Below are 13,345 nucleotides of genomic sequence, written 5' to 3'. Positions count from 1 at the left end.
ATGCGGATTCGAACCCGCGCCCCTCAGATTGTGAGTCGAGCGCCTTATCCACCTGGCCATGCCGGGCACTCACGTTAAGAAAGTGACACAACTCCTTAAATTCGCTGCTTATTGTTTGGGTATCTGGGTGAAGTTTTGGGGAATGTTTTCCGATTTCGTAACCATAATATTTCCTAACTGACCCAGTATAATGACAGGGCAGATTGACATTAAAATTGTTTTGTATAATTTACAGATATGCTCCACATGAGGTCCCGAAATAATGTTGGTAACTTTATTATTACAAACGTTTTTTGTTCAAGGTTAGCAATACCAGTGGTACTAGAATTTTTGGTCATATTTTGTTGAGGTCAAGATAGGGGTGATGTGGGGAGACATCTATTTCAATAGTCTTTTCTTTTTTTTTTGTCAGACACGGCCATCCCTAGGTCTTACCTGTCAGCAACAACTACCGCCTACACACACACACACACACTTGACCGAAATAGCGGAATTAAATGCAATGATCATAATAATTCACAGCTGAAAGTGCGAAGCATTTGATTGGCATATCGAGGCTCGAACGTTAGATCTTTCAATTAATAGCCCGGTATGTAAATAGCTAGTTTATGTCTGTCCCATTTGAAACTGAATGCTAGCATTTTTAAGAGCGTGAATGCTTCAATAAAAAGTTAGTATAATATATAATAAATGTTTATAACAAAATAATCTTAAAGTTAACGAGCACATCCATCGCTTATGTAAAGCTCCTCAGTGGCACAGCGATATGTCTGCGGACTTACAACACTAGAAACCGCGTTTCGATACCCGTGGTGGGAAGAGCACAGATAGCCCATTGTGTAGCTTTAATGCTTAACAACAAACAAACATACGCTTATGGAAATAAAATATTATGAAAAGCAACATGAAAAATGTGGTTAACTCATTACTTTATTTTTGAAAAAAGAAAAGAAAAAACTCGTAAAACCATTAGAGAGCTATTGAAAATATAAATGGATTCAGAAGACGAGAAAACGCTTCTTGGCATTTATATCCAGAAACAAACAAAACGGATTAAATGTGCTATTAAAAGACCAGCCTGTAGGACTAAACAGTAGTCTTAAACGTGTGATTGGTTGATAAAACTATTTTCTTTTCTTCTTCTGATAGCTGGAATTCTTACAGCCACTCGATAAAGTCACGTCACCCTAATGTCGGGTGATGAAATATTCTGCTATCTGATGTGTGAGCTCTTACATAAACGTATTTGAATGATATCAAAAATAACTTCTTTGTACTACAATACTAAGACAAAAAGGGGAGTGAGGATATCTATCCCACCAGACACCCTGTATCATCTTTGAGGAAAGAAATGGACTAGCAATGTGTACAACTTCTTTTAGAGACTCATACAACTATGTTGTAGTTTGTTTGTTTTGGATCTCGCGCAAAGCTACACGAGGACTATCTGCGCTAGCCTTCCCTAATTTAGCAGTATAAAACTAGAGGGAAGGCAGTTAGTCATCACCTCCCACCGCCAATTCTTCGGTTACTCTTTAACCAACGAATAGTGGGATTGACCGTCACATTATAACGCCCCCACGGTTGAAAGGTCGAGCATATTTGGTGTGACGGGGATTCGAACCCGCGACCCGCAGATTGCGAGTCGAGCGCCCTATGTTATAGAGCTGTGTTAGGTGAATATTCTGTTTTTAAAGTGGACCTGAACATTATGATATTTCTCAACCATGTTGTTACTGCAGAATTTCTCAAACTAAAAGTGGAAAATATATGCCAAGAATTAGTTGATCCCACATTAATGTTGTCAGTATGTATTTATTTATTTATTATGTTAGCGACATAAATAAACATTACTATGGATAAATATTATATTAAATTCTCATAGGAAACAACTGGGGAACCTGTGCAGATGGCACGCAACGAGTAGGATGTGGCCCACAAGAGACTTTCCGCAACTGTGCTGACGTCGCTGTTGAATAGGAACTTTTTTCGTTCGACCACCTCCAGCACACATACTCACAGAACTATTTTATTATTATTATTATTAGTAGTAGTAGTTTCACCCAAGATCTACAGGGTAATCACTAATACGTTATTATATTTCAACTCAAGAAATAAATTTCAGGATATCTTTATTTACTTGATTTTACTTGATTTTTCCACAATTAAATCCTTATAAAATTCGTTAAAATCTCTATTTGTTTACTTTTTCTCAATCTTTTATGAATTATTTTTATGATGTCTTTATTATCTGCTATGCCATCGATTTCTTTATTAAACATTTCATTTTTTTTTCCTTTTGGGATCCTGTGTGAGAATTGAAGTATTAGCAGCGTCAACTACAATATAGTACTAATAGGAGTCCTGTGAAAATCTATCTGTTTCATTCTTTTTCACGTTCAGAAGTTGGGATATGTATAGATTGAAGTGTTTAATAATGACGAGCAGAATAAAATAGATGATTTTAGGTTTTTGTTTCAATGAAAATATCTTCATGAAAGTATGGACTATCAGTTTTTGTTGTTATTTAAAGCAGATAATGTTTCATTCCATTTTACTTATTTCTATAATTAGAACCCTAATTGTTGTGCATAAATTTTGCTTCGTCTGTTTTAGTTGTATCTTGCACTTTTCCTGTCTACTGTATTAGTGTTTTTGTTAAAGGTATTAAAACTACAGAAAATATCTAAAAACAAGAACTATGGGTTAAATTATCGAATTTTTGTTCAGAAAAGTTCAATAAAAATGAAATTTACATTAAATAATAGTCCAGAAGTTTTGTTTGATGTGAAGGGCAAAGGTACATAACGGTTATCTGTGCTATCTCTATAGCGTGTATTGAATTCTGAATTTTTGTATCTTTAATATATCGCAGAGCAATGGGGTGAATCAAATGTATTTAAGACCAAGATTATTTTTTTAAAATCAGTGCTAGAGAAGACATGTTTTACCCATGCAAAACCAGTGAATATGTCGAAGACGAGTAATAATTCAAGAGAAATAATTATTTTCCTAAAAATATTATCTGCCTGCGACAAATCCATGTCTATCGTTCTGATGTTTAAAAAAAAAAATTAATAGTACAGAGGGTTGAATATGTTATATTAAAACGATTTGAATGTACAATTCAGCAAATAACCTGACAAACACAGTCTATGTAAAGTTGAAGTGGAACGGTGTATATCAAAACAACAAATTTATTTTGTTTCGACTTGCGGATATAGTGTAATGCCAACGAAAACTAATTGCTTTTGGGAATATTATCTAACTGCGCTTTCCGGCGTAAAATATTCCTACACTCACGTCGGGGATTTAGAGCATCCAAGACTAGGATATCCTTTATGCTTAATGGCATTAAGTAATAAAGGAATATAAATCAATGAGGACACCAGAACCATAGATTTGTTGTAGAATTTTTCGCAAAGTTGCTCGAGGGCTAGCTCTGCTAGCCATAATTGTGAAGTAATAGACTGGATGAAGTCAACTAACCAAAACCACCCACCGTCATCTCTTGGGCTACTCTTTACCAAAGAATAGTGAGATTAACCATCAAGTTTATGTGTACACCTTGATAACTGCAACAAATCTGCTATTTTCTACTGGTCAGTGGGTGAAAATAATTCCAGAAATGGATTTTGACCTGTCACGAAAAATGTTTTGGAAAAGATTAACGATTATCACTGGATACTGTTTAAAGGGTAAATTAAGTACCTGAAAAGTGGATACAAAGGTCAAAGTGAATTCTGTTTGCTATCAAGTTAACGTTCTGGATATTTTTTACCGCACAAAATTTCCAGTTTTATTCAGAAACAAAGTCAATAGGGTATAAACTCACAGGGGAAAGGCTTTCAGTTATGCCTTCCATTTAACACTTGGGAGCCTCAAGCAGTTGGAGAATGATTTAGGTATTCATGCTATTCCATACAATGACACACGTGTAAAATTGCCAGACGCAGTGCCTATGGATTGGTGTGTAATTGGAATGTTAAAATTGGTGCTGGAAAACTGTCGTCCTCCTACAGTAGATGACTTGTGGTAAGCGTGAAGGAAGGAGTGGTGTGTTTTGGACGAAAAAACCTTACGGTAGAACGTTTCAATGGCAACTACACTGTAGGGTTATTGTCAAGATACAGGGTATTTAGCTAGAATATGCCCTATAAGGACAGTAAAGATATGATGAGGCTCCGTACTTGTACACAACACTCTGTATTCAGGGTACTGGCAAGAACGTCCAAATCATCTACCATCTTTCTAATCTGACCTACTAATGAGAAGAAGAGCATATACCTGACATAAAATTAACATGAATATGGGAGTGAACAGTTTTCAACTCGTGAGAATATTTTGCATGTACGAAAGATAAGTATGGGTAATATAAAAATGGTAAAAAATGCACCATTATTGAAAGTGAAAAAGGTGAATATAACAGAAAGTAACAACTTGGAAATAACAGCTTAAATCCGATAGAAAATTTGCATATAAAGAACATCCCAAGAAACTACAACACTAAAATTGGTATCTAGTCACTGACAGTTGAATGATTTCTGAAATGGTGTATTTAAGTGTTTTACACTCACATAAAATAAACCTATCATTCTATAAGTATTTGAAGAACTTGTAGCATTTCGCCAAAATTTAATTACTTGTTGTTAAACAATGTTTAAACAACTCCATTCAAAGTTAAATGATTTGTTTGTTTTCTGTTAAGCGCATAGTTACACAATGGAGTATGTGTGCTCTGCCCACCGTGAGTATCTAAACCCGATCTTTAGTAATATATGCTCCCAGACTTACCACTGAACCAGCGAGGAATGTAGTGGAATGAACTTGTTATTGGTCGAGATATGTTGAAGGTGATTAACTAACAAGTAAAGTACTATTTAAATATGAAGTCAGAATGAATTTATAGATGCTAGCTGTTAGACGTCTTTACAATCAAATGATGGAGAATTGTATAGCACATAAAGTCAAAGTGTTACTTTAGCATAACACTGGGATTCAAAAGAAGGCATGACATTGTGGGTGTTATTGCATGTAGTATGACAAGAATAAATATGACTAGCATCTTTACAAATGTAGGGGTGTGATGCGAGAAAGTTTAAGTAGGCTTATTAAAGTTGAGTGGTGTAAGATTAACAAGTTTAAGGGAAAAATTATCGCTAAATAAAAAAGCCATGTAGAGCTGGCTACTAAACTTGAAAAAAGGAAGCAAACAAGATAGGGATCTAAGTGGACATATCACTTGATCCAGCTACTGATCACATAACAGACTAAGCTGTCTCGACTATACATGGAGAATAAATCTCCACATTACTGGATTCCCCACTTTGTCTATCGAAAGCTTGATGCTTGAACAGAATCTTAGCTTTCATCATTATACCTTTCCTTTAGTTAGGTTTAGAATACTACTTTTATGACTATTTTATAATAGAGTAATATTTTACGATTGGAAATTCTGGTCCTATTTGTTTTGCCAGTGAGAAACCCAGTAATGTAGGGGTTTTTTTCCTCCATATAAAAGCTAGACGGCTTAGTCTGCTATATGATTATTAGCCGGATCAAGTGATATGTCCACTTTCATTCCTATCTTATTTGTTTCTTTTTTCAAGTTCAGTAGACAACCCCACATAGCTTTTTGATTTAGCGATAATTTTTTTCCCTTATACTTGTTTGTTTACTTTTTTTATAAAATGTCGTATGTGGGTCACTAGGGTATACAGGGTATTCTAAACCTTTATACAGTTTGCAGAGAATAATAATAAAATAGGTAGTCAAATATCGTGAAGACTGTTTTGCTCTATCAAATATCATGATAAAATTATAGTTACTGCTAAAGCTAGGTAGGTGATAGGCCTGTTGAAAAAAGATGATGATGAACGAAAGTAAGAAATCTCGATTTTGGATATTCACTGGTTTTCGATTTTGGGACGCTCTGGATAGCTGAAAAGCAGCATAAACACTAGAGACAGAGCGGCTATGCCAGATCACTCTTCATATATAGCTTATGATGACCTGTACAAGAAAATCCAGACGATTTTTGTATTGCTATAACATAGGCGTCCGTGCAGTCCCTTACTTAGAGAGTACTAGCGCAATCTCCAATATATGTTTTCAGTTTACGATGTTTCATTTGAACTTACAGTTACAAGTGGCAGTAGTTATTACATATATGTTAATATTGTGATAATAACTCTGGTAGGACTTCTCTAGTTGAAAATGGGACACACTTCAAAATTTAAAAGTAGAAAATGTTACGTATGTTTGTCAACGAATTAGACAATCGATTTAGGTGGGCAATTGTTTGTTCGTTTTGAATTTCGCGCAAAGCTACACGAGGGCTATCTGCGCTAGCCGTCCCTAATTTAGCAGTGTAAGACTAGAGGGAAAGCAGCTAATCATCACCACCCACCGCCAACTCTTGGGCTACTCTTTTACCAACGAATAGTGGGATTGACCGTCACATTATAACGCCTCCACGGCTGAAAGGGCGAGCATGTTTGGTGTGACGGGGATTCGAACCCGCGACCCTCAGATTGCTAGTCGAACGCCCTAACCATTAGGTTGACAATATAATATACTTCCAAAAAGGAAGTAAGTGTAGTTCAATAAATTACATGGCTTCTTAGTTAATAGAGTGTAGTAACATCAAAAATTATTATAGCCAGTTTCATGTGGGTTAAAAACTCTTACGTTGCTCTTCAACACAGATAAGTGAGCATCACTATCGTAATTGTATTTATTACGTTCAAACTTATTCCATTCCTTAACCACTTATTTTTAACTTTAGTCTAACATAACGGCTTTATTGAGTTTTATACGAAGAAAAATACTTACTGACTTTTGTGCAACCCTACGGTAACAGAAAACAAAAATGGGAAACAAAACAAAATATGGTGCTTTGGTTAAATACTGACTGCCCACTTGTCTTCTAGGTCATATGTTCATATTTTGCAAAAGAGGACAGAAGATTGGCGAGACAACCACTAAATATGTAGTAGCCAAAGTGACTATACTGGTGTTTTATTTAAAAGATAGTTTATTTTCTAGCTATCAATCAGAAACGAAAAATAATTAAATGGTTTATACTACCTTTGTAATGTTTTATTTAATAGCCACCTTATAATATTAACTGTACCAACTGAGTAGTTCTAAGTTTACTAACTGTACCAACTGAGCAGCCCCGAGTGGCACAGCGGTATGTCTGCGGACTTACAACGCTAAAATCCGGGTGTCGATACTCGTGGTGAGCAGATCACTTATTGAGTAGATTTGTGCTTAATTACAAAAAAGAAACAAACGAACTGAGTAGTACTAAGTGTACTGAGTAGTACTATCTGTACCAATTGTAATAACCGAATTCCCGCTAGAAATTGATAGTTTCGTTCTAGGATATGTATAATGTAAATGCGAAATTCCACGGAAAGTTACAATGTCTTAGTGGGTAGCAGAAAATGTTGAAATAAATAGCTTGAACTGGAGAAGTGTCATGCGATATACAGAAAGTGAAATTTAGCACTTATATATCTATATATATATATATATATATGATTTTAAAATGTGTTGGTTGTTTGGCGTTTTATGATGCAAAAAATACGAAATTGAAACGTTTATGTTATTAAAATTTGATCTATGAATTGTGTTTTTAATGCCAAGTTTATTGATACAGATTTTGTTAATTTGTAATTAAGCACAAAGCTGCACAATGGGTTATCTGTGCTCTGCCCACCACGGGTATCGAAACCCGGATTCTAGTGTTGTAAGTCCGGAGACCTGCCGCTGTGCCACTGGGGGGCAAGTATAAGTAAAAGCCTTTTCATTTTGTCAGTTAGTAAAAAAAAGAATTATATATTTCAAATTCTGAAAAATATAAACATGAAAATTAAATTATTGTATATTATTTAGAGATTTAAGTAAGCGTCCTTTTGAGGACGAATATATGAATGAAACTAATGTATTAGCAATAAGTGTTTTACATATAAAACATAAAAAGAATGCAAAATTATGCCAATCAAATTAAAGACAGAAGTAACTGTTTCTGGTTTCCCGCCAATTTAAAAATGTGTTCATATGAATAAGAGTGAATAATGGACGCGAATGATTTTCCTTTGTGAAATGGGGATTATAACTCGCAGTACTTCTATAGAGTCAATTTAACTCTACTTTAGGTGTAGGAAAATAATTTAAGGAAATTTATATAACGAGTTGTTTTTAAATATGATTATTTTCTCAGATTTTAGAAAATCCAAAAACGATGGAAAATATGTTGCATACTAAGGGCAATTCGCTTAAAAAAGGGTAGGGTTCGAACCCCGGAACCCCACCTCTATATCCATTACTGAGTCATCAACTTTTTGAAGGCCATAGATAGACCTGAATAAAATGTTTTTAATTGTGTACCAGTTTAACGTTGAATATTATTTATGATTTTAACTATCACTGATAGTTGTATTATAAGAAGTTCACTATCTAGGTGGACCGTGCTTTGCTGAAATTTATGGACTTTAAAAATTCAGAGGAAATGATAGCACACTGAATTGCAACTTTACAATAATATGACATTATCGTAGCTCACAACAGAGAAACATCGTTGTACTATTCCATCACATGGTAAAACTTTGTTCGTTTGTGGAACACTCTGATCCTGGACACTATGTGGGTGCTGGAACCATGAATTGCCTTTGAAACTATAGCCAATTTCGCTATAAAAAGGAATCCATGATTATACTGGTGAATGAATGCCAAAATTAATATTTCAGAGACTCCAAGAAAAGCATCTCAAGGACTCCAAGCTGGCACAGAAACTCTTTGCTGTGCAACAAGATGAAGCCTGAACCTCACTGATAGAGGAGTGTAGCAAAGAAGTATTTAACCTATGGCACATGTATGGTGAATTACAAATGCAAGAAGATGTGATGTACTGCTGCTATAAACCACTGCTGCTAGTGGTCTCCAGAATAATTTCCAGAACTCAACAGCAATAAGTTTTCAGACTCTGTTTAACACAAAGACAAGAGGGCAATAAGATATTACTCACACGTGTGCTAACATTCAGTGGATCTCTGTACATGCTTGGTGTAAGATGTTTAGTGATGGCGTAAACACAGCAAGATGTGTGCTACCCAAAAGAAGAATCGGTTGAAGCAGGGTAAACTTCAACAGATAATTATTGAGACTACAACAGGTCGGTGATACATACTTGTTGCTATTGGCCACTTAACAAGTGTACTTAAGCTTATCCATTGGTCTATATATTAGCAAAGACTGTAGCTGATGTGTTGTTATAAACTAGATAGTATGGTTTGGAGCACCAGGAGAAATCCACAGGAATGAGAAAGATAATTTTAACAACCAACTGCTTGCTGAGTTATGTAAATCCTATGAGTGCTGAAGACACACTTCATCTAATCACATCCAGTCAGATGGTTTAGCAGAATGGATAATGCAGATTACCAAGCAGATGACTGCAAAGTTTATTGATCCTTACAGAACTAGTTGGGATGAACACTTGTCATATATGATGATGACATATAGAGAATGGAACAAGGATCTAGAAGCTGTTCACCAAACATGCTCATGTTTGGATGGGAAACACCACTTCCTGTTGACATCCGACAAGGTTCACAGGAATATATGAAATAGCTGAAATCAACAATAGTCGACATAAATAAGTTTGCCTAACAATAGCTAAGGAAGACTGCTCAATGACAAAATAAATGCTATGATCAGATGTTAAAAAATGGACGATTCAATGTCGAGATTGGGTCTGGATGTGGTATCTGCCAGCAGCATAGAAGCAACTTAGAGATTTTCTGGACTGGCCCATACCTGGTAATCTGACAAGTTGATCCATTAATGTTTGGGTTAAAGCTAATGCGAGACACGTGACAGCAAGTGCAACACATTGATAAGCTGCATCCATATTTTACTAACAAAAATTAGCGTACAGACTTGACCAATATCTGAAAGTGAAACCAATTAATTAGATGAGAACAATGATCTGTTTCAAGTCATTCTGACATACCTAACAAATGACAGGAAGCTATAGAGACTCATCTGGAGGTTTATAACAGACCAGATAAGATATTGTTGGAGATGGATATGACAGACAGCTCTGACCAGCAGACAAAATGCCAAGATTGACCTCACAATCGATATGGATGAGACTAATTGATTACAATTAGACGTTATTATCACTAATAAAGTCAAAAGACTGCTAACTGATAAGGTGTTGTGGCCCTTGCTTTCAAAAGTCCTCAAGTGTTTATGTGAAATACCATATATATGCATTGCACTGAGTGATCACTAACTGGTCAACAGAACAACCGAAGAATTGGAATGAATTGATGCAATACTTATTACATCAGCAGTTTATACAACTGAATATTGTAGCTAGTAGTTTTAAAACTCAGTTGAAAGGGTTTTTGATCCTTGCTTTCTGAACCATCAGGTTATATCTCACATTTTTGTCTTTAACACTTGACTTACTGCAAAAGTTAGGATATATACTTTATTTAAAAATCGGTGACTAAAAGAACATTTCAACCCTTACTTTCTGAGTCACTGAGCGAATTTTCTAAGTCAAAACGTCGTCCAATGTGTCGAGAGAAACACTCCCATGATCTAGCTCAATGATGAGAACGCTATGGAGCTATTTATCTGGAAAGTATGCCAGATTCTCAACCTATAAGAGAGTCATGTTTCCTCTGAGTGTATACTTAGGCACAATGATAATAACATGAATTGTAATATTGTTAAAATAAATTAACACAAAGGAATAAATTATACAAAGAGTACAGCAATAAACATCAAGAAGACAACGAGGACATGGAGACAAAGGATTTGATTTCAACATTAGGAATTGACGAATATGAAGACAACTGTATCAGCTGAACAGAAATGTATTATTAAAAGTACAATGTATCTGTTATTTTCATTAATACCAAAATAATATTTCAAATTTGATATTGAAATGTTTGGTAGTAGTCAATTTTCATGGAAAAGAAATAATACAAATGAGGGAGAAAATAAAGTAATGACAAGGATTTTATAGAACACTGTTTTACCTGTTTCTCGTAAAGATTCAGTTGAAAGATTCATGAGAAGGCGACATTATCAATGGTAAGTGAAATTCATATATAATGGCTTATATATTATAATAAATATATACATGTAGTGTATCCATTGTTTTATATTTGGCCATTATAGGAATATTTTCCGTCATGCAGATTGAAATATATTTAACAAGCAAATACTGAGTATTTTTTTAATGTTGTTTCATTACAAGATACGGAAAAAAAATGAAAATGCAAACTGCAAGTGTAATAAGAGAAGCAGGAAGTGTCACACATGTGGTGAAACCTTGTAATTTGCGCCATCATTGTTACACATCTTGTGGATAGAAGAAAATCCCTAAATAAAGACAGACAATGACAGATTGGCAAAGGTAAGGTCGGCATTCCTATCTAGCATTGGCTCTACTGTGTATGAACCTGTTGCAGTCCTTGCCCACATTCTTTCAAACTGGTATTGGTGGCATTGTTTACATGACAACTAGTTGGTTAAAATATGAATGACGTCGGATCATAGAGTATATAGTGTGTGTTCCAAATGACTGAAAAGATTAACAAAGGGCAACATGGTCACAAGTTGTTGGATATAGAGAAGTTTGACATTTCTCGGGATACACGTTCTGCAGACAATATGGAGTATGGGTACATGTTAAGCCTGTAGACATGTCACTTTACCAGCACCTTCAATCAAAGTTTATGGAGTGTAACTGTGCATTATGATCCCCATCAATCTATGCATTCAGCTGAGCCTTTTACCAATTAGAAATCAGTCAGCCTTGCATTCGAATCCGGACTTTTGGTATGTAAGTTCAAACTCCATCTATGGCCAGCCTTTCTTCTTCGTCATCAACTATCCATTATCCTGTGCCAGAACCTTGAAATGGATTTTTGAAACTACAAAGTCTTGAAACTACTCCAGCACACACAGAGGAATTATTGTTTAATTAAAAGTTTGAAGACATCAAGTAGGTCGACGGGACTGGAATGATTTTGACCATAGGTGATCCCAAAGATGAAAACACATTACTGGTCAAACCCAATGATGGGCTGGTCCTGATGCCAACAGGGACTGAGCAGCTTCTGTTGACCATAGAAAACCCACCAGAAATAAGTCTAAAGACATTGAGTCATAGACACCATCAACCCGGGAGGAACATAGCCTCCAAGTAGTTCAGTGACTGGCATGCTAGCCCCTGTTGCACCACTTAAAGAAGAAAAAAACATGTAATGATGGGATCTGGTAACGTTTTCCATTGGCCAGTACACCATCATCCAAAGACAGCACCAGATATGCTCGCATCTCTAACTGGACCACTTCATTGCAAACCCAAAGACACTTCTAATATCAATTCGACTTAAGGAGTATTCAAGTCCCAGCAAGGCAAGGTCGGTGTAGATCAGATAAAAAAATTCTGCCCTATGTGGTGACAGCATGAATGGTCATTCAGGTGAACCAGCCAGCACATGAACCACTCTCACCATGGATCATTAACGAGGGAGCCTCAACATCAAGGGCCATGGAATTCACAGCTGGTAGGTCATGCAGTACCTTTGCTAGTGTAGTAATGGAGTACTGATCATGAGAGCCTGAGAACCATCCCATAGAGGGCTGAGAGTGGAACTACCAACTAGGCCACTTAAGGTGATAGTAGAGTGACCTACATTATACTAGATATCATTGCTCAAATTGCAGCACAATGGATGGAGGCTGGGTTCTCTATAACTGGGAGGAGAATTGGCTAACTTGAAGGACAACCCCTCTGTCTCGATACGACGAAGAGGCTTCTGCATAATTCGCCATAAGTTCTCTAACCTAAAGAGCCTGTGATGACGACAAATATACTATGCTCTTCTTATAGGGGTCAGTTAAATGTTCTGGAAGTGTATGTCCTTTCTTTATAGTTGTATTTCTTGCTTTAACATTGACTGGCTCTACCTCCTGGCACTCACCCAACAATACCCCTTCTTTAAGTGTCTGCTCACATTTAGAGAAATTTGCCACTGTTATACGTACTACTTAATGACCTGCCACAAGTGTCCTTTCAATCTTCAAATACTCTGGCCTGTATGGGTCTTCCACTGCTTCCACAAGCATTGGGCTTCCTTGAGAATGTTCTTTTATCCTACCCCAAATTATCTTCTCTGACATAGGGGTGTATTGTAGTTGACTTAAGTGCTGTGACATGCAAATTAACAGATGCAGCAACACATACTGGAAATTGGTCTTTGTTGTTTCTAATCGTCATTTTATCAAAGTTAAGAACTCTCTTCCTCGG

At 36.0% G+C, this 13,345-nt stretch overlaps 1 protein-coding gene across 1 annotated transcript in view; it reads left to right on the top strand.

Moving 5' to 3' along the window:
* LOC106471123 overlaps positions 1-1,980 on the top strand; it is an 11,702-nt gene extending 9,722 nt beyond the window's left edge. The window contains exon 4 of the mRNA XM_013931714.1: positions 1,886-1,980. Within this exon, the coding sequence (XP_013787168.1) occupies positions 1,886-1,980 (95 nt within the window). The remainder of the gene's footprint in view (positions 1-1,885) is intronic.
* Positions 1,981-13,345: the final 11,365 nt, after the last annotated feature.

This window comes from Limulus polyphemus, unplaced genomic scaffold (genome assembly GCF_000517525.1).
Source record: "Limulus polyphemus unplaced genomic scaffold, Limulus_polyphemus-2.1.2 Scaffold110, whole genome shotgun sequence".
Taxonomy (NCBI): domain Eukaryota; kingdom Metazoa; phylum Arthropoda; class Merostomata; order Xiphosura; family Limulidae; genus Limulus; species Limulus polyphemus.
The sequence above is the reverse complement of the archived record's forward strand: the minus strand, read 5'-3'. Positions and strand labels throughout refer to the sequence as shown.